This window comes from Cucumis melo, chromosome 9 (assembly GCF_025177605.1).
Source record: "Cucumis melo cultivar AY chromosome 9, USDA_Cmelo_AY_1.0, whole genome shotgun sequence".
Taxonomy (NCBI): domain Eukaryota; kingdom Viridiplantae; phylum Streptophyta; class Magnoliopsida; order Cucurbitales; family Cucurbitaceae; genus Cucumis; species Cucumis melo.
In genome coordinates this window covers 10,683,712-10,705,725 of record NC_066865.1, presented here as the reverse complement: position 1 = coordinate 10,705,725, position 22,014 = coordinate 10,683,712, and the positions used below count along the sequence as shown (strand labels likewise).

The 22,014-nt window shown below is 38.9% G+C and overlaps 1 protein-coding gene across 2 annotated transcripts; it reads left to right on the top strand.

Moving 5' to 3' along the window:
* Window positions 1-10,062: 10,062 nt before the first annotated feature.
* On the top strand, window positions 10,063-14,648 carry LOC103503389 (fluoride export protein 1). 2 transcript variants are annotated; one of them, XM_008467568.3, is made up of 7 exons: window positions 10,063-10,455; window positions 11,344-11,815; window positions 11,908-11,985; window positions 12,260-12,358; window positions 12,760-12,952; window positions 13,043-13,663; window positions 14,207-14,648. In XM_008467568.3, the coding sequence occupies exons 2-6, from the start codon at window positions 11,390-11,392 to the stop codon at window positions 13,654-13,656; spliced, it is 1,410 nt and encodes a 469-aa protein (XP_008465790.2). In that variant the 5' UTR covers window positions 10,063-10,455; window positions 11,344-11,389; the 3' UTR covers window positions 13,657-13,663; window positions 14,207-14,648. The 2 variants fall into 2 exon arrangements, with proteins under 2 accessions (XP_008465790.2, XP_008465789.2); XM_008467567.3 differs by having other exon boundaries at window positions 10,064-10,455; window positions 11,357-11,815.
* Window positions 14,649-22,014: the final 7,366 nt, after the last annotated feature.

Below are 22,014 nucleotides of genomic sequence, written 5' to 3'. Positions count from 1 at the left end.
ATTCTAACCGTGACTCGATCGGACAATGAAAATAGAGAGTAACAAAAATACATCAGCGGAAGCATAAAGAAAACCAGACGCGTCCATATGGCCTTCACGCATCCTTCTTGTCCCTCGTTGGTCTGCCCCTCGCTGTACCCTTACCTGAAAAGTCAAAGATGAAAAAGGGTGAGTATAAAATATACCCAGTAAGGGACCCACTACTGGGCCCGTTAGGGAACAACAGTTAACTTCCTATTCAGGGGTACCCTACATAAACAGTCTAGTGGTTCCGTAGAACACACACATCAGTCTCGTGATCCCGAAGGATGTACGTATCAGTCTAGTGACCCCGAAGGATACACCTATCAGTCTAGTGATCCTGAAGGATGCACATATCAGTCTAGTGATCCCGAAGGATACACATATCAGTCTAGTGATCCCGAAGGATGCACGTATCAGTCTAGTGATCCCGAAGGATACACCTATCTGTAAGGTACACTACCCCATAGATGAAGCTAACCGTTACCCCTCAATCCATACTAAACCGTCTACGACAATCACGCTCCGACAACGTTCATATTGCAATCTCGTCATAGACTTCGTCAGTCAGATAGTATAGGTTTAAACAACCATATCCTCAATTGCTACATGCGTATCCAATTCACACATCATTGTGATATTCTTTAGATCCGGTCAACCAGTCAAATCAGAATCGGACTCATAGTCCTTCCACGACATAACTCCATAAACAATATCCAGACAATAGACTACCACATACTTAACCTTAAGACTTTTAAGTCCACCGACATACAATTCCAATTCACAACATAGCCCATTAACATAACTATTGTACATAGAACATCCGGGCATCGGTGTCTATCCGTAAACAACTAATTACACATGTTGGCACACAAGTTACAACTAACGATCACGTTACCTCTAATCAGACAAGAGCATAAAGCGATATTTAATAGTCAAACATGCGTCAATTCATTCAGTACAGTTACTAACGTATAATCCCCTGTGGATTACTACGTTTCCAGCCTCGATCCGAGGTCCAGTAGTAGGAAATCCCTTACCTGATACTTGGTAATGCCCCTCGATCGAGTCCACGCTCAACGAATCCACCTAAACGAAATCACAAGGGTTTTAAACGTTGATACTTGTAAAAGTCATTTTTAAATGGTCCTAAGTAACATCCGTTGACTTACCCGAGAAAAGGAGAGTTATCTCCAATTAAGCTTACCGCGGAACCCGAGAACTTGAACGTCAACTCATTAATACCTTCAAGGAACGAAAGGTAGGACCATGTCTTATTCCAACATCTAAACTCGTATCGGTTATAGCATCATTAGGAAATTCATAAAAAATAATCCTTACCGAAGACTCACCGTGACCCGAAGTGGAGGAAGGAAGGCTTAGGTGGCTCGGTGAACAGGGAGCTCGGCTTGGCTTGGAGGTGATCGGCTCGCGGGTTGGGTTGGTCAGTTCGCGGCTCGGCTCGGTCCTCGGCTCGACTTAGCTCACGGCTCGCAGCTCGACTCAGTCCTCGACTCGACTCGGCTCGGCTCGGCTTAGCTCGCGACTCGCGGCTCAGCTCGGTTCTCAGCTCGGTTTAGCTCGCGACTCGCGGCTCGGCTTGGTTTTTGGCTCGGGTAGGGATGGTGGCTCGGCTAGCTCGGCTCGGTCCTTGAAAGAAAGGGTGGCTCAGGTCGGGTTTGCAGCGCGAACCGGTTTGAGTGGGGCAGACGAAAAACCGACCTCGATAACGACTGGGCGTACGCGGCCGGTCGATGGTCGGGGATGAGGAGTCGACGACCTGTTCGGATGCATGAAAGGAACAGAGGGAGCGTCGGAGATGGTGGGCTTGCGAACGGTCGGAATGGCTGATTTGGAGGACCGTCCGCGGCCGGCCGTTCGTGGACAGAAGACGAGGACGCGTCGGACGGAGACGGATGACCACCACAGAGACGGAGACAAAGGCGGAGACGCGACGAAGGAGAAAAGATGAAGACAGGCGACGGTATTTGTCGGGTGAAGAACGGAGGAAGAAGAAGAAGAAGAAGGAGAAGCAGATGGGGGGCCATCGCGCGCGTTTTAGGGTTTTTTTAAAAAATATTATTATATATATATATATTAAATAATAATAATAATGATAATATTAAATAATAATAATAAGAATATTAATATTAAATAATAATAATAAGAATATTAATATTAAATAATAATAATATTATTAAATAATAATAATATTAAATAATAATAATAATATAATTAATATTATATTATTATTATATCAATTTACAAAATATTAAATTTAAAGAAATTCATATCCCTAAATTTCTTTTTCTTCCCTCATCGAAGGAAACCGAGAATTTACACCAAAATTTTAAATTTCCGAAAATTCACACAAAATGATAAAAATTACCTCGAAAAATTCGGGGTGTTACATTCTTCCCTCCTTAAGGAACTTTCGTCCTCGAAAGTTTTTTTTTATTCCTCGAACAATTCGGGATAACGGGACCTCATGTCATCTTCTCGCTCTCATGTAGCCTCTTCAACCCTGTGATTCCGCCATAAGACTTTAACCAAAGGAATTTCTCTATTCCTCAACATTTTCACCTCCCTAGCCAGCACCTCAACAGATTGTTCTGTATAGCTCAAGTTCTCATCAATCTCTAGTGGCTCGTAATCCACTACGTGGGATGGATTTGGCACGTACTTCCTTAACATAGAAACATGGAACACATCATGAACTGCCAAGAGTGATGGTGGCAACGCCAAGCGATACGCTACAGGGCCAATTCGCTCCAGAATCTCAAACGGCCCAACAAAACGGGGACTCAGCTTTCCTCTCCTTTCAAATCGTAAGACACCTTTCATAGATGCCACCTTCAAGAACACCTTGTCTCCCAGATCAAACTCAAGATCCTTCCGTCTCACATCAGCATAACTCTTCTGTCTACTCTGTGCAGTATGCATACGTGATCTAATTTTCTGTATCGCTTCGTTAGTAGACTGAACTAACTCAGGACCCATCAATCTCTGCTCACCCACCTCACTCCAACAAACAGGGGATCTACAACATTTGCCGTACAAGGCCTCAAATGGTGCCATGCCAATAGTAGCCTGAAAACTGTTATTATAAGAAAATTCCATAAAATGTAAGTGGGAGTCCCAGCTACCTGGAAATTCCAATGCACACGCTCGCAACATATTCTCTAAAACTTGGTTCAGACGCTCAGTCTGACCGTCAGTCTGTGGATGGAAAGCTGTACTAAAGTCTAACCTCGTGCCCATAGCAGTCTGCAAACCCTTCCAAAATTTGGAAATGAAACGGGCATCTCTATCAGAAACAATCGACACTGGCACTTAGTCTCACTATCTCAGACATGTACAGCTGTGCCCACTTACTAGCAGTGCAAGTGGATTTACCCGGAACGAAGTGCGCTGATTTGGTAAGTCTGTCAACCACAACCCAAATCACTGTAAAACCCCTCAGAGTTCTTGGCAGTCCTGTAATGAAATCCATGGACACGTTTTCCCACTTCCATTCCGGTACGCTCAAAGGTTGTAATAAACCCGCTGGTTTCTGCCTTGGTGCCTTAACCTGCTGACACACCAAGCATTTACTAACAAATTCTGCCACCTCTCTCTTCATATTACGCCACTAATAAACCTGCTTCAGGTCCTGATACATCTTCGTACTACTCGGGTGCATGGAAAATGGGGAACTGTGAGCCTCAGATAATAATTCTGTTTTAATCGCACTATCTGATGGCACACAGAGACGCCTCTCAAACAAAAGTCCACCATCAGAGGATATGGAGAACTCAACAGCTTGCCTTGCCTCTGCTAGGTCACGCTTCTCAACCAAATAAGGATCGTTACTCTGAGCATCAATGATCTTTTGCCTCAAAGTCGGTTGTACCGTGAACTGGGCTAACTGCATAGTGACTGCCCCTACTGACACTGCAATCTCAGCCCTCTCAAGATCTCGATGCAATGGGGCCTGTTGGGTAATAAGTGCTGCTGAATGTGATACCTTTCTACTAAGAGTATCAGCTACCACATTTGCCTTGCCTTGATGATACAGTATCTCACAATCGTAATCCTTCACTAATTCAAGCCATCTTCACTGTGTCATATTCAATTCCTTCTGAGTAAAGAAATATTTCAAGCTCTTATGATCTGTGAAGATCTATATATTTTCACCATACAAGTAATGCCTCCATATCTTCAATGCAAAAACCACTGCTGCCAACTCTAAATTGTGTGTAGGGTAATTCTGCTCATGACTCTTCAACTGACGAGAAGCATAAGCGACTACCTTACCTTGTTGCATCAATACACAACCCAAACCCTTCTTGGAAGCATCACTATAAATCACAAAACTGCCTGAACCATCAGGTACAGTAAGAACCGCTGCAGTAACTAGCTTCTGTTTAAGGTTCTGGAAACTGTCGTCACATGCCTTGCTCCAAACAAAAGGGGCTCCCTTCCTGGTCAACCGAGTAAGAGGAGTAGCTATACGGAAAAGTTCTCCACAAACCGTCGATAATAACCTGCTAAACCCAGAAAGCTACGAACCTTACTGATTGTGGAAGGTCGGGTCCAACTAGTGACTGCCTCTATCTTAGCTGGATCCACAAAAACTCCAGCCTTAGAAACCACATGGCCTAGAAAGGACACCTGCTTCAGCCAAAACTCACATTTCGAGAACTTTGTATACAATTTATTATCCCGAAGGGTTTGCAGAACCATACGTAAATGTTCCTCATGCTCGGCCTCCATCTTGAAATATATCAAGATATCATCAATAAACACGATCACAAAAGTGTCTAGGAACTCCCTAAACACTCTGTTCATCAAGTCTATAAACACTGCCGGAGCATTCGTCAAACCAAAAGACATCACTATAAACTCATAGTATCCGTATCTGGAATGAAAGGCGGTCTTCGGTACATCACCATCCTTAATCCTCAGCTGATGATATCCCGAACGAAGATCAATCTTAGAGAACACTGTAGCTCCCTGTAACTGGTCAAACAGGTCGTCGATCCTGGGCAAGGGATATTTGTTCTTAACGGTTACCTTGTTCAACTCCCTATAGTCAATGCATAGGCGCATTGATCCATCCTTCTTCTTAACAAATAAAACTGGTACACCCCAAGGTGACACACTCGATCGAATGAAGCCCTTATCAAGCAATTCCTGTAACTGCACTTTCAATTCTTTCAACTCTGCTGGGGCCATTCTGTACGGGGCTCTGGATATAGGAACCGTGCCCGGCTCCAGCACTATGGCAAACTCAACCTCTCTGTGAGGAGGTAACCCTGGAAGTTCTTCAGGAAAGACATCTGGATAGTCCCTTACCACTGGTTCTGATGACAGGGATACATCAACCTCTCTAGTATCCACCACGCTCGCTAAGATACTCCAAGTACCCTGACTAAGCAGTTTGCTGGCCCTCATGGCTGAGATTACCTGAGGTAACGACCTTGACCCTTCTCCCTTAAATTTAAAACTGGCCATCGAGGGAGGGTTAAACAGTACCTCCTTACGGGAACAATCTATGCTGGCATGGTTAGCAGCCAACCAATCCATACCCAGAATTACATCAAAGTCGAGCATGTCCAGGACTAACAGCATTACTTCAATCACATGGCCTGCTATCTCAATCTGGCATGCTTTCACCTTTTTCTTCGACAACATACACTCTCCAGAAGGAGTAGATACTGATAAAACATGGTGTAAGGTCTCTACCTCTAAGCGGGCATGCAACACAAATGCAGAAGAGATAAAAGAATGTGACGAACCCGAATCAAACAAAACTAAGGCGTAATGCCCCAATACTGGAAGCGTACCTGTCATATCGTGCCTGCCCTCTCAGCCTCGGTCTTGTTGGTGGCAAAGACTTTACTCTGATGTGGAGCACCTGCTCCCTGATTCTGAGCATTCCCGGTAAGCCTTATCGGGCAGCTGTCAGCTGTGTGCCTCTCTTGCCTACACTTAAAGCAAGTCCTGGTCCCAAATAAACAACGATCCAGATGGTGCTTCCCACAAGTGGTACACAACATCTTGCTTCTGGCAGCTTCCCCTGCCTCAAAAGGTTTCTGCTGGAAGCGGCGAAACTCACCATCTGATCTGAAGTTCCGCTGTGGCACTGAAATAGGCTGTTGCTCAGCCTTCCTTTTCTGTTCGGAGGTCGAACCTCTACCCACACCCTTGGACGAGTTAGCCCTCTCCTGTAAACTGAGATCCACTGTCAGGCGCAGTGCATCGACATGAGTGGCGGGTCAGAAGGCTCGAACCAAACCCTGGATGTCTAGCCTGAGGCCTCTAACAAACTTATCAGCTCTGGCCGCCTCAATCGCTATCATCTCGGGAGCGAAGCGGGATAACATGTCGAACTCTGCATCATATTGCTCTACTGTCATGTCGTCCTACTTTAAGTTCAGGAACTTCTGCCGCTTGGCATCTCTCAAACTAGCAGAGAAGAATTTTGCATAGAAACTCTCCTTGAACTGTTGCCAAGTAATCTGACCCACGTCACCCCCTAACATTCTCTCTGTCGTCTCCCACCATGTAGTACCTCTGTCGGTCAACATGAAAACGGCGCACTGCACTTTTTGATCCTCAGGGCATTTCATATATCAAAATATGGTCTCTAAAGAAGATAACCAAAGCTGAGCCCTGGTGGAGTCCTCCAAAGACCCATCGAATGTCGTGGGGTTATACTTCCTGAAATCCCTCAGGTGCTTGGCCTCTGCCGACAACTGATCCGGCACGACCTGGGGCACAACTGGAACTGGAGCAGGAGCTGGCGGGGCAGGCTGCTGCTGCTCCCGCATCTGCATAATCAAATCCTTGAACCTCTGCTCCATAGCAGCGAGGTCCGCATGAGTAACTGGTGCAGCCGGGTCGATGGCTTGGGCTACAGGCTACACCTCAGATTGAACACGTCCTGCTCCCCTTCCTCGACCTCCTCGGCCACCCCTACGTGCACCTCTCCTTGGCGGCATTTCCAAAACAACCACCAATGATCCCTTTAGTCACATGTGATAATTAACTTCGCAGTTTAACTTAGGTAAGGTAATGCATATAGAGTTATACATATAATTTCATGAGAGCGTACCTGACGAGTGGCAAGGATCGTTTTAGCCATAAGGACACAAAAATACAGACTCACATCATAAGTCAGTCTACAGAACCTAAAACTTAGGCTCTGATTCCAACTGTAACGACCCAACTTTCCGGACTAAGCTGAGGTCACTACTCAGTAGTAAGACTCGACCACAAAACACACAAACTCATAAAGGACCGGTTAGATTCATTAAAAACGTTTTATAATATTACAAAAGCAGTTTTGGGCCCTATTTTAAATCATAGTCATGAGAGTTTCAAAATACAGTACTCAAATCATCAAACATAACTCACAAAACCAAATATTCTAACCGTGACTCGATCTGACAATGAAAATAAAGAGTAACAAAAATACATCAGCAGAATCATAAAGAAAACCAGACGCGTCCATATGGCCTTCACGCATCCTTCTTGCCCCTCGCTGTACCCTTACCTGAAAAGTCAAAGAGGAAAAAGGGTGAGTATAAAATATACCCAGGGGTACCGTACATAAATAGTCTAGTGGTTCCGTAGAACGCACATATCAGTTTAGTGATCTCAAAGGATGCACGTATCAGTCTGGTGATCCCGAAGGATACACCTATCCGTAAGGTACACTACCCCATAGATGAAGCTAACCGTTACCCCTCAGTCCATATTAAACCGTCTACGACAATCACGCTCCGACAATGTTCATATTGCAATCTCGTCATAGACTTCGTCAGTCAGATAGTATAGGTTTAAACAACCATATTCTCAATTGCTACATGCGTATTCAATTCACACATCATTGTGATATTCTTTAGATCTAGTCAACCAGTCAAATCAGAATCGGACTCACAGTCCTTCCACGACATAACTCCATAAACAATATCCAGACAATAGACTACCACATACCTAACCTTAAGACTTTTAAGTCCATCGACATACAATTCCAGTTTACAACATAGCCCATTAACATAACTACTGTACACAGAACATCCGGGCATCGGTGTCTATCCGTAAACAACTCATTACACACGTTGGCACACAAGTTACAACTAACGATCACGTTACCTTTAATCAGACAAGAGCATAAAACGATATTTAATAGTCAAACATGCGTCAATTCATTCAGTACAGTTACTAACGTATAATCCTGTGTGGATTACGACGTTTCCAGCCTCGATCCGAGGTCCAGTAGTAGGAAATCCCTTACCTGATACTTGGTTATGCCCCTCGATCGAGTCCACGCTTAACGAATCCACCTAAACGAAATCACAAGGGTTTTAAACGATGATACTTGTAAAAGTCATTTTTAAATGGTCCTAAGCAACATCCGTTGACTTACCCGAGAAAATGAGAGCTATCTCCAATTAAGCCTGTTGCGGAACCCGAGAACTTGAACGTCAACTCCTTAATACCTTCAAGGAACGGAAGGTAGGACCATGTCTTATTCCAACATCTAAACTCGTATCGGTTATAGCATCATTAGGAAATTCATCAAAAATAATCCTTACCGAAGACTCACCGTGACCCGAAGTGAAGGAAGGAAGGCTTAGGTGGCTCGGTGAACAGGGAGCTCGGCTTGGCTTGGAGGTGATCGGCTCGGCTCGGCTTGCGGCTTGGGTTGGTCAGTTCGCGGCTCGGCTCGATCCTCGGCTTGGGTCGGCTTAGCTCGCGGCTCGCGACTCGGCTCGATCCTCGACTCAACTCGGCTCGGCTCGGCTTAGCTCGCGGCTTGGCTTGGTTTTCGGCTCGGGTACGGATGGTGGCTCGGCTAGCTTGACTCGGTCCTTGAAAGAAAGGGTGGCTCGGGTCGGGTTTGCAGCGCGAACCGGTTTGAGAGGGGCAGACGAAAAACCAACGTCGACGACGACTGGGCGTATGCGGCCGGTCGATGGTCGAGGATGAGGAGTCGACGGCCTGCTCGGATGCATGAAAGGAACAGAGGGAGCGTCGGAGACGGCGGGCTTGCGAACGGTCGGAATGGCTGATCTGGAGGACCGTCGTGGCTGGCCGTTTGTGGATGGAAGACGAGGACGCGCCGGACGGAGACGGATGACCACGACAGAGACGGAGACGGAGACAGAGACAAAGGCGGAGACACGACGGAGGAGGAAAGATGAAGACGGGCGGCGGTATTCGTCGGGTGAAGAACGGAGGAAGAAGAAGAAGAAGAAGAAGAAGCGGACGGGGGGGTCGTCGCACGCGTTCTAGGGTTTTTTTAAAAAAATATTATTATATATATATTAAATAATAATAACAATAATAATATTAAATAATAATAATAATAATAATGATAATATTAAATAATAATAATAATGATAATATTAAATAATAATAATAATGATAATATTAAATAATAATAATAATAATAAAAATATAATTAATATTATATTATTATTATATTAATTTACAAAATATTAAATTCAAAGAAATTCATATCCCTAAATTTCTTTTTCTTCCCTCATCGAAGGAAACCGAGAATTTACACCAAAATTTTAAATTTTCGAAAATTCACACAAAATGATAAAAATTACCTCGAAAAATTTGGGGCGTTACAATAGTAGTTTATCTTCGTCTATCTAGGATAGACAACTTATTGTTTAGGTATTGGTAAACAATCGTTTAGATCTTGTACCAATATCATTTAAATCTGGTATCAAGAAAAATAAAGAAAAAATAAAGAAAGAAGAAATCCCGAAGGAGAAAATGAACAAATTTTTAAATATTTACATAAATAATCATAGTATTGTAAATTGAAGAAGTAATATAAAGAAATTAATAACATAGAGAGGAGATAGAATAAAAAGAAAAGAAAAAAAAAAGTAAAAAACTATATGCATTATTTAAAGTCAAATCCGAAATTTATGAAAATCTCATATAATTTTTTATTTTATTATACGTTCTGACTTGTTATGGTTATGAAAATTAAATTTACGAATTAAAACTAAATTTATTTTCCCTCTTCTGAGTTCCACTCCCCATCTAAATGAAAAAGTTCAAAATCCGTAATTTTCTTCTTCATTTCTCTCTTTACGAGCCCCCTGCCCCCGATATCTCGCCCCTCACAAAATCTCACGCCCCCCACAAAGATCCGTCGTCTGCCGTCTAATCCGTCGTCCACCGCTTAGTTTCAGCGTCCCCCGCTCTAGATCATTCTCTGCGTTTCATTTAAGTTATAATTAATAAGATAAATTATGAATTAAATATGTGTTATCACATTATCGAAGTGGGTTATTGGTTTTGAGGAAATTGAAATCTTTCACAGTATTTTCTGGAGATTTCGAAGCTCCTAATGATGATAGAGGTGGGTACTATGCATGAACTGTTTTGACCCTCCTATAAGGTGATCTTTCTTTGTGGGTAAGTTCTTCTTCTTTTTACTCTTTTTCTTTTTCTTGGTTGTTTTAGATGATTCAGAATCTGTTCTTTTGGTCTGTTCAATTTCAGTACTGCATATTGGTCTGGTCTTCAATACTTGTCGGTGAGCTCGGGTAGTTAAATTCAGGGTAGAAAAAGTTGTCAAAGTTTATTAAAGTTAATGCAGGACAAATACTTTGAAATTGATGCCTAATTCATAGAACTCTTTAAGAGTACTGGGAGGTTCCGGAATTTGTTGATAAAAAGCCTTTAGAAATTTTTGTCATTGTAACAAGAATGTACTTCCTTTGGTCATATTACCCATGGTTTTTAACTTTTTAGCATGTTTGGTTTAGCAAGCAAACCTTTGATAATGCACGATCATTGTTTTCTGTTCTTTTTATTTCTATTTCTTTGCAATCATATTCTGTTCTTTTGAACTTTTATGATTGGGATTTAAGAGAACATGAGCTATCAGACGAAGAGAACTTCGACAAAGTTTAGCTACATTATAATCTAAGCTTTTACAAATATGGCCAAATATCACCATGAATGCTCTTGTTACGTGATATAATATACTAATTTAAATCATGGACAAAATTATATTTGTTTATGGTTTTTTTTAGTCCAGTTTTGTGGTTTCACTTTGACACCTATGTAATTGATTTGGCTAGCTAATTGTGTGTGGTGAATTTTATCTTGTTTATGTATTTGACTTGATATTGATGTTGTGTGTGAGTGTAAAACAAATATTTATAGTTTATGCAGTTCTATCTAACTTGATATTGATGTTGTGCATGAGTGTAAAAAACAATTGAAAAACTGACAGCTTTATCACCATTTAATTACTCTGTTCTTTTGTTTTGTTTTGTTTTGTTTTAATCTTTGTAGATCTGATTTGCAGATAACTTTTGGTGATCTATTCCAAAAGGGGGCCATGGATTATGGGAGTAGCAACCCGGAAGCCAGGCAAGTAATTCCACTTAATCGAGCAAGAAGTTTAGGCCCTTCATTTAGAAGAAACTCATTTAACTCTTCTGGTTCCGGCTATCAACCTCCTCAAACTGGTCATGATGCTGAAACCGAGAGTGTTTCAGAGGCAGGAGACATAGGGGACCGTGCTCTTTGCAGCAACAGAATAAGTGATAGTGAGCGCTTTAGCTTGTCTCTTGATCGTGCTTTAGAGAATGGTGCAATTGCACCCATGCCAGAGAATATCTTTTTGCAATCCCATGGATTTAGAGGCTGTGAGTCTGCAACAGTTGATGATACTACTGTTTCTTCTGTGCCGTCTTCGGGAGAGCAAAATGTGTCCTCTCTTCCAACTTGTCGTCCCATTGTTCATTCTGAAGACACAAAGCAAGTGGGTTTTATTTTGACATCTTTTCCACGATGGATAAATTGAATGTATCGTTTCTTGGATGATTTTTGCATTTTGTTTGGTTTCACAAACAGGAAAACAACAGGAAGCTGTCAAAGCTGTTGGAGTATGTAACCTGCCTTGTTCATCTTGCTGTTTTTGGAATTCTTGGGGTAACTCAAAGAAAATTCTGTAATTAGAAGAGTTCATAGTGATAAGTTTTAATTCATTCTTAGAAAAACATCCCCGCCTGTCATTTACAACTCAGATGTCTGCTGTTTACTTTAAGTTCATTGATGAGTGACAAAAGCTTTTGGTGTAAAAGGTTGTTGGAGTTAGATTGAACTTTTCAAAAGTTACATGAAGATTGAGACTGTCGGAGCCTTTCTTTTTATAGACCTTCCTCGTTTGCAGCCTCCATTCAAACTATTTTATGTTGTTATGCAGGTCTTGACTAGGTATGGACTACAAAAGTTGTTCGGTCCAGAAAATGCAAATGTGACTAGCAACGATACGATTCTGTATCCTGATCTTCCTTCCAATATGGTTTTGCTCTATTAATTCTTCTCTTATGCACTCATTTGTTACTGTGGAGTATCAAATTCGTTCATTTTTAAAAGAGTGAAATTGAAGCTTATTATTCAATATGCTTCGCATTTTGTTAGAGTAAAAGGGAAGGCTTGGTCAGCTCTATAATTGGCCTTTTGTATTGAAGCGTGAGAACTTCTTGAATTTTTGTAATAGTAAGGGTGAGTTTGTGATAGCTTCTAGAAAGGTGGTAAGTGTTAGTCCATAAAACACTTTTCAAAAATTTCATACACATAATGGGTTAAGTGATTAAAAAGCCGTACTTTATAAAAATCAACACAAACGCACATGGTCAAAGTTGTGCTTTATAAAAGTCATCACAAACTCACATGGTTAGTGTCATACTATTAAACTGATAGGTGGGATCGTTCTTGATGGGATGGTGGGGTGTGGTATTCAAAGGAGACATATCCGAGATTTCAGATTATCTAGCCATTGGACTAACAACCGGTTACTTGGGGAGCCTAACAACATTCAGTGGATGGAATCAGAAAATGTTGGATCTCAGTGTCGATGGCCATTGGCTCTTTGCAATCCTTGGTTTCCTCATAGGTAATCCACAATTCAAGACATCATAAGTCCAGAACTACATTATATCTATCATACTGGGCAGAACCACTAGAACACAATCTTTGCTTGCAGGCTTGTTTCTTGTGGCCTACTCCATAATCTTTGGAATAGAGACAGCAAAGGGCTTTCGACGGATTCTGAGAAGACAAAAAATAAGCTACAGCTGGTGCTGCAAAGTGGACAGTTACAAGCGCCATATAGTAGCAATGGTGGTGTTTTTCCTCATACTAATTCTACTATGGAGCGTGAGTGGGAGTCTGCTAGATAAAGATTTCAGCAGGGGCAAGGGGGCGGAGTTGTGGGTGGGTTGTCTGGTGGGGCCAGTGGGAGTGTGGGTACGGTGGTTCTTGGCCAGGTTGAATGGGCGTGGAGTGGGGCGGTGGAAATGGGTGCCGTTTGGGACTCTGATAGCAAATGTTTCAGCAGCTTGTGTGATGGCGGCTCTGGCGACAGTGAAGAAAGCGGTGCAAATGGAGAGGGTGGAGATGGTGGCAAGTGGGCTGCAGCTAGGACTATTGGGTTGTTTGAGTACAGTGTCAACTTTTGCTGCGGAGTTCAATGCAATGAGACTTAGTGAGGAGCCATGGACAGCGTACGTGTATGCGACCCTCACGATGGCTATTTCCTTTGGATTTGGCATCTTGATTTACTCTGTACCCGTCTGGGTCAAGGGACTCAATGAGTAATGGGAATGTAAGTCCCCATTTTGCAATTTTTTTCATAATATTTTTGGTTGAAGTTGTTTAGAAACCGTGGTAGTTTTAAGTGTTAGTTAGCTCTTGGTGGTCTTAAAGGGTTGATGCCTTTTATACGAGAATGCAATTAGGAAGAAGTAAATAAGTTTATGAGATCGTCTCTATGTTGAATTTTATAGTGATTGTACATGATACATAAGAGATCTATGAGATATAAACTTAATAATTTGTGGCTTATTATAATATCTGAAGTATATGAATTAAACAAATCTGATCTTACAGGTTCAAGATTTTATTAGAATGGTTTGTAAAGTACCAAACTATTCGTTATAATTGATTGCATTTATTGTCCATTGATTGAGATACATTTGGTGTGAATCTATTTTCGATTGGCAGTAGTTGTGCTTGCTAATATTTGTTGTCCATCAAAGGTATCAAAGGTAGAGGAGTGCCTTGAAGTTGTATAGTCTGAAATTGCACCTCTCACGTATACTCATTGGGGGAGGAGGTTTTGATTTTTTCCTTTTACTGTTTCATGTAGGAAATGGAAGGCAAATGATCGACTCTGATACATTTTCTAGTGGTGGTTTTGTGTTTAGTAGCTTTTGGGTTCTCCATTGCTGCCGAGAGATAATAAGTGCGGTAATGAGAACCAACCCCCCACCCATAACTTTTTCCCTTTACTCTTTCAATTGTTGGTGCTTTTCTGAATGTTGGGGTTTATGAGCTGCAAATGTTGATGCATGTTCCTTGAATTCTGTTGGGATTTTCTTTCGGGCTTCTTGCTTCTTTGTGATCCTTGTTATAAGATATTGGCTGTTCTGTTTGTTAATCTGTTTTATTATTCTGTATTTGTTAAAGTGGGGAGTTTCTATAAATACTCACTAATTGTACATTTCATAAAGAATGAAAATAATACACCTTCACTGAGATAATGTGAAAGATTTCAATCTGAATTTGCTCTTGAAATCTTTGAAAATGCATATTGATGCTTCTTCTATGTCCACTGCATTTACATTCTTACTGATCTTGTAATTCTCCGAAACAGACAGACGCACTTGAGTGATTGGTTCAGCATTCAATATTTGAAAAATGGTTTAAATTCGTTACATAGGTTTTTTACTACTGTGAAATTCATACCAAACCTACCTTTGGTTTTTGAAGAAAAGAGTTGGTGGAATGGAAATTTTCTGCAGCATCATTGGCTATTGTTATTTAAGTATGTCTCTTTGATCAAAGCAAGGAAAACTGAAACATGCTACTTTTTGCACCATCTTTTTGTTTCTTTTCTTGAATATGGGATTAGGTTGTTCTCTACTTGTTTGTAATCCATCTAATTATTCAGAGAAAAAGAAAATAAATATATACCGCTTTGTGAATCCAAATTAGTCAATGTCTGGGTGTTTGGACGACCATTTGATTATACAATTTAGAGGTATTGTTGTCATGACTGTATCATAGCCGAGACATTTCACTTTTCAGTTTTAATAATGCTAAATGACCAGTAAATTAAATGCATGCGAATTCTAAACAACTTGTTAATATCAGTTTAAAAAGTAACTTCTTCACATATTTCACCGACTCTTAAATTCCCATGAGAGTCAGATGGACTAACATGTTGACTTTGAAATCTACTTCTTGCAGATACCTTCATCCTAATTATAGTCTTTACTTGCATTTATGATCTTTCATCGCAAGTTTTCTTCTTATAACTTTTATCACACAAGCAAAAAAAAAAAAAAAAAAAAAAAAAAAAGTCCGCTTCTTGCAGGCTATGGTACAGTGCTTCAGGTGAAGGAGAGTGTTTATCATATTGAATGTGTATAATATGATAATGACTCAATGAGGGGATGTATGCTTTAACTGGGAACTTATTTGAATATAAGCAAATGAAGGTGAGCTACTGGAGTGAATCATTAGTGATGTGTTATGGAAGACCTTTGGACCCAGGAGGAAACCGCACATGAAGCATTATATATTTACCCTCCTCAGGGTGAGAATTTCTTTATGCTAAAGTGAAAAAGAAAAGAACTACTAAACAAACATTTCCTTTTTCTTTTTCTTCTACTAACGAAAGAATGATGCGTTTGCTGCATTTTTTTTTTTGGTTTTGGTGGATAGACTGTTGTGTTGTTGACACTTATATTAATACCAAGATATACGATATTTTTAGGATCTTTGCATTCAGCTCGCATTATTACTATTATTTGTTGCAAGTGTAGGCTCTGTTGTGAGTTTACTTTACTTTTTCATACAAGGTGTTCTTTGATTACCACATCTTAATAGAAATGAAAGTGAAATTAAATATCGGGTATACACTAAATCATACTATTGAATTTGTACTTCTAAATATATTTGAAATAACAATGTATGTTTACAAAATAAAAGAACATAATCTGTAATGTCTGCAAGTTAACGAAGATTTTGAATTTAAATCAAAATAAAAATTTTGTTAAAAAGGAAACTTTGCAACTGATTGGACAAATGAGGAAAAAACAAAATTTTGACTCAAGAGAACGCAACTAAGAAAATTTTGAATTAAATAATGCAAATAAAAATTTATAAATATCAATTTGTAAAGTAAAAAATAAAAAATTATGTAAATAAAGAAATAAGTCAACTCTTCAAATTTCTTTATATTTCTTTGAATTGAAATATAAAGGTTGATTTGGTCATGATAGCTAAAAGCTTTTAATTAATTAACGGAAATTGCAGTTGGTGGTAGGCGTGTACATTAAGCTGGATTGTTCGGGTTGGAGGAAAATCATAAACCAACCGAAGTAATCGGATTGACAAAAATTGAACCCTATCGGTCTAATGTGTAAGGGTCAACTCAACCCAACCCAACCCAAAAAATTCGAGTCGGGTTGAGTTGGGTTGGCAGGTTTGCATGATCAAAACAATCGTTTACCAAGTCAATACGATCGTTTAGCATGATCTTTTAAATTTGGAGCCCTTATCCTATCGTTTTAAAAGAACTACACGATTGTGTGGATATGATCTAAACAATTGCTTACCTAGTCAACACAATTGTTTAGATTTGAAGCATTTTTTCCATCATTTTAAAAGAACTACACAATCATGTGGATATGATCTAAACATTCGCTTATCTAGTTAATACGGTCGCTTAGCAAGGTGTAAACCCTGGATCTTTGGAAAACTTAAGTCTTTTGAAGAGTTTGGAAGAATAAGAGTTGAATGGGGTTAAGGTTAGAAAGGAACTCAAAAGTGTCATTAAAGGTATGTTATGATTATTGAAAAAAGAGGAAATTTAGCCAAGTGTCAAAGGTCTAAAGACAAAATGTTTAGAGGTTATTTGTCTATGTGTGGAACGACTAAGGAAGGAAAATAACCTCTAAAGAAGATATAAGGCGTTTGGACTTAAACTAGGTGGAGGTGGCCAAGACTTATTGGAGGGACATTAGGCGAGAATAACCTTCAGATGAGTGTCATGGGCAGTCAACTTTTCTAGTCAAGAAGAGCTTGACACTTAGAGGTTATTTAGGCGTTAAGAGGCTAGGCAAGATGGCCAAGTAGCATGGTGTTTGGTGGAACCTTGCAAGCGAGGAAGAAGGAGTGCTTCCGACCATGCTTGGAGGTTAGCAAGGTGTTTAACACTAGGCATTTGTCTTGATGTTGGACACCTAGGCATTTTGGATAGGCGTGATGATGAAGAGGTGGAGTCGGTGAGTCCTTTACAGGTGTCCTCTACATGTTTAAGTTAAATTTTGGCACGTAAGTGGTGTTAATAAAGGTCCATGCAGGGCTTAGTATAAATAGGTAACTTAACAACAATATTTCTCCCAATTACCTCGTGTGTTTTGGCTGAAATTACTATAAAAAATTCAAAAATTGAGTCTAGTTTCTAGATTGGCTGCTGGATGAATTTGAGCAAAGGAGGTTTGAGTTCGAGTAGAAGAAAGGAAGAAAGATAAGTTTTTAGAGAAATCTGAACAAGGTGCACTTCCAGAAGGCTACAGAGTGCTTCTCTTAGAGTTTGGAGTTGCAATTAGGAGCTGAAATTTTAAGGTAAGAAATTTAAGACATTTCTAAGCAACTTTGTAGAGGAAAGTTTCCACAAAAGAGTTATAGATTTGTAGTTATGATTTTCCAAAGTGGGATTAAGGTTCTAGGAGATTGGCCGAGTGACCAGCTATGCTAGGTGAGATGGGAGTGCATGTTAACGTGAGAGAGGTTAGTGACGTGTTTAGGCTGATGCTGGATGCACAGCTTGCCCACAAGGCAAGTAACGCGCAAGGCGTAGGTGGCCAAGGAGGCTTGTGGCAAGCCCTGCGCGCAAGGGGAACACGCGAGACGCCAGGCAAGCGGTCAGGTTTGATGCACGATATGCTTGTGCGTGAGGTTAGCATGTAACCAGGCTGGTGATAGCTTGTAAAAAATACAAGTTATTGTAGTCTTTTATGTAGAATAATGTGACCAAAATGCAGAAGAAATGTGTCAAAATGCGTAGCTTATGTTCTAAATTCATAAATATTTAGAAATACACTTTACATAAGCTTTCATGCCTATTTCACCCTGTTAACTGTCTAAACGCATGATTATGAACAAAAGATGAAGCTGGTGAATCGCAGGAGCTCACGAGAAGATTAGGTGAGAAGTCCATATTAGTAGGCAAAAAGAGGTTCGCTAAAAGACCAAGGTGGTAGATGAAGTTGATGTGACTTAGCATAAAGGCAGCTTTCGATATTGACATGCTTAAAAGATTAATTTTTTTTGCCTAAATATGCCTCTATAAAGGACTCCATCACCAGCAAGAAAAGAGGATCTGAATGGACCTAAGTTTGTGCCTACAAGGGCCTTAACCCTAGAGAATGGTGGGAAAGAGTAGTCTTTCAACTATCTGTAAAGTCTTTCTTCCTTTTTTCCAGTCATTCTATGAGTTAGAGCTTAGGCTGAGTGAAGAAGATCTCATTCCCATCTTCCCCCAAACTTGTGATGGCATCCCTATTCTTTCCACTTATGTATTTCTTTACATTGTATTTATTTATATTGTACAGTGGTCGAAAGCCTATATTCTCTAATATAATGTATGTATGTACCTCCTCAATCCATTCATCTCTTTACTATTCACCCATATCTGTGTTATTTGTAGTTTAAGTCTTATGATAAATTCTTGATAAGAAAGTTAGCTTATATCTCTTATCGAGTTAGTTGGACTATATGTTCATCACTTGGCCAGAGCATATCGCCAACTACTTGAGAGTGCAAGTAACAAGGATATAGCAAACACGCTTAAGAAGGAGTTTGAACAAACTCCACCTTAGCGAGATAACTTCCATAATTTGTATTTCAAAAGGAGAACAAGTGTGAGTATTAGGCGTCGAGAGGTTGTCACCCCTTAAACAGGAAGCTCTATAAGTCTTATAAGTAAAACATTCTAGATTTAACTTACTTAAGGCAGCTTGGTCATTTGGGATCCTAAAAGGTGACCATGTGTGACATTTAATGACTCCGAGAGGAGCGTGTCCTAATCACAAACATGTTAATCAAGTTATCTTGCATCAAAGGTCGTTTGTTGCTTAATTTCCTGGTAATGCTTAGTTTTCCTTCACCTTTGTTGCGTACCAGACTGTGTCATGGGACATTTTTGTGCCATTTTGGTGATTTTTGGAAGTGTTAAGCAAATTTTTGGTATTTCATGGTCAAGGAAAATTAAATGGATTATTTTACCATTATTTTGGGCAAATTTATAGACTAAGGATCTATTTGCGAGTGAAAAATAAATTTATTAAAGTGATTTCAAAGCATGTTCTTAAGCTATTTTTTATGTATGATTCAAGTTAAATGTTTGAGTTGTTTTACGAATGATTTCCAAGCATGTGATTTCATTCAGGTATTTATTCAAACATAATTGCTTATTGAGAAATGTTCAAGGTGCTTATTGAGAAATGTTCAAGGCTTACTATGAGTTTAAATGTTACTTTATGAAAAAGGATTTGTAAAGAAGTTTGAAGTATATGATTTTGTAAATGTTTTTCTTGAAACCAAGATGTCTCAAACAGATTTTAACGGGGTAGAATAAGGGACACCAAGGATTTGAGGTAAGGACACTTATCTCCAGGATTGGAGCTAAGGATGCCTATCTCCTAGGAACAGGGATTGGGTTGCCCACCTCTAAGGTTTGAAGTTGGTATCGAGTAATCTCTACCACCTCCCAAGAGTAGATACTAGGGATTCGAGTAGGAAAAAACAAGGATTTAAGTTACTGTTTCCTAAATGTTTTATCAAGTTAAAGTATTGATGTGATTATTGTTTAAAAAGATTTATGAATTATTGTTTAAAATGATTTATGAAAAGTTGTTTAGAAAAGCTATCACTCATTGGGTCTGCCTAGTTCACACTCTTCAAAATATTTTCCCACTTTCTAGATAAAGATCGTGTCCTCTCCCTAAATCGCTACTATCTGTCTACTGAAGGATTTTGTTTCAATACCGTATGTGTCTTGTTGTTTTGAACCCATTCTTAATTGGTCTTTTATGATATCAGATTTAGGTTTAGAAGGGTTGGTTTTAGGTTATGTTCAATGTAAATAAGGTGAAGTTATGTTTGTATAAAAAATTACACGAAGTTTGTTTAATAAGAAAGGTCTCTCCAGTTGTATTTAAAATTTATGTGTTTTAGCTTCCGCTTGTTTATTGTTTAAATATTAAAGTTTAAGGGTCAGCTGATGTCGTTCTTGAAGGGAGCAATATCGATTGACTTTACGCCGTCTCTCGGGTTGAGAGAAGGTGATTTGGGAGGGGTGTGACACATGATCAGTGCGATCATTTAGATTTGAAGCCCGTTTTTCGTCGTTTAAAAAGAACTCACGATCGTGTGGATATGATCTAAATGATCACTTACCTAGTCAACACGATCATTTACCCGGGCAACAGGATCATTTAGTTTTGAAGCCGATGACACTAAAAGTAAATGACACATGTATGTATATGTACGTGTGTATATATATATATATATATATATATATATATATATATATATATATATATATATATATATATATATATATATATATATATATATAAATGCCTCAATGTGGAGAAATTTTTTTCTCTCCATTATACCCTTTTAAGTTTAGTTCTGTGTTCCAAATCACTTTTTCGTTTTATGGTAAATTTATTTTTAATTTTATTTTTTTTGTAATATAATTAAGTATGGAACTCAATTAATTGTACTTAAGTTTAGTGAAATTAAAGTAATTAAAGTACGTAGAATGTGAAAAGTTAGAAGGTAAATGTTTTTCATTCACATCTCTCTATCCCCCACCTATTCATATTTCCTTCTCTCATACTAATTATTTTGTCTCTTTCAACCTTTCATATTCTTTCCATTTTTTAAATATTTGTGTATAAATATCCTATTATTTTTCTTTTCTATTCATGTTCACAAGTCATAACAAAAAGTTAAGGGTGTGAAGAAAAAATCAAATCATACTTTTTATTCTCTTCTAATTCTTTTTCTTCTTAATTTTATTTTGTTCCCTATTTTTGTATAGAAATATGTTTATGTGCATTCCTTCATTTATAGATTTTTGTGATGTCTAGGAGCAAGCAATCGACTCAATAAAAGAGATGCAGGGAAATTGATGAGGATTCAAAGATGAAGAATGTAAAAGTAGGAGACTAAAGAGAGAATGGTCAAGAAATGTTATTTCCAAAAAAATAACAAAGTGGCATAAGGATGCCAAAGAACTAGATTTTTCTATTTTTTATTATTGCTTTGTAGTTAAGTATGCTTTTGATGTAAAGATGTAAGATGTGCTTACAACTATAGTATATTATGGATATTATAATTGAGGGATAGAAGGAAAAAAATTCTCATTTAAATTTAATTATTCATTTCAAAACAATAACTAATTATAATTTTTGAAAAATTTGTTAAATAATTATACTTCTTGAATAGGGTAGAAATACATAAAATGTATAGAAATAGCACAAATATTCAAATAATAATCAAGTCAATGTCGATGTCCAAAATTTCAATCCATTTAAACATTCCATATGTAATTGATACATATAAAAACAATCTACTCATCGATCTAAATTTTGATTGAATGGATTGTTTCATAGTCGTAGTATCAAATTTTTTATATCTTTTAGCTCATTTGATTTATACACACGTGTATAACAAGTCTTGAATAAGAGGTCTTTCAAGAATGAAGCTGAAAAATGTATTTCCAAAAATTATAGGTAAATAAGTATAGCTTCATATTATTTGTGTAATAAATTACTCTCTTTTTTATTTAGTCAGATAAAATGAAAAATTAACGTACATACCACGTGTTACCAACTAGTAAATAGCTAATGTATCATAAGTTTACACACACAA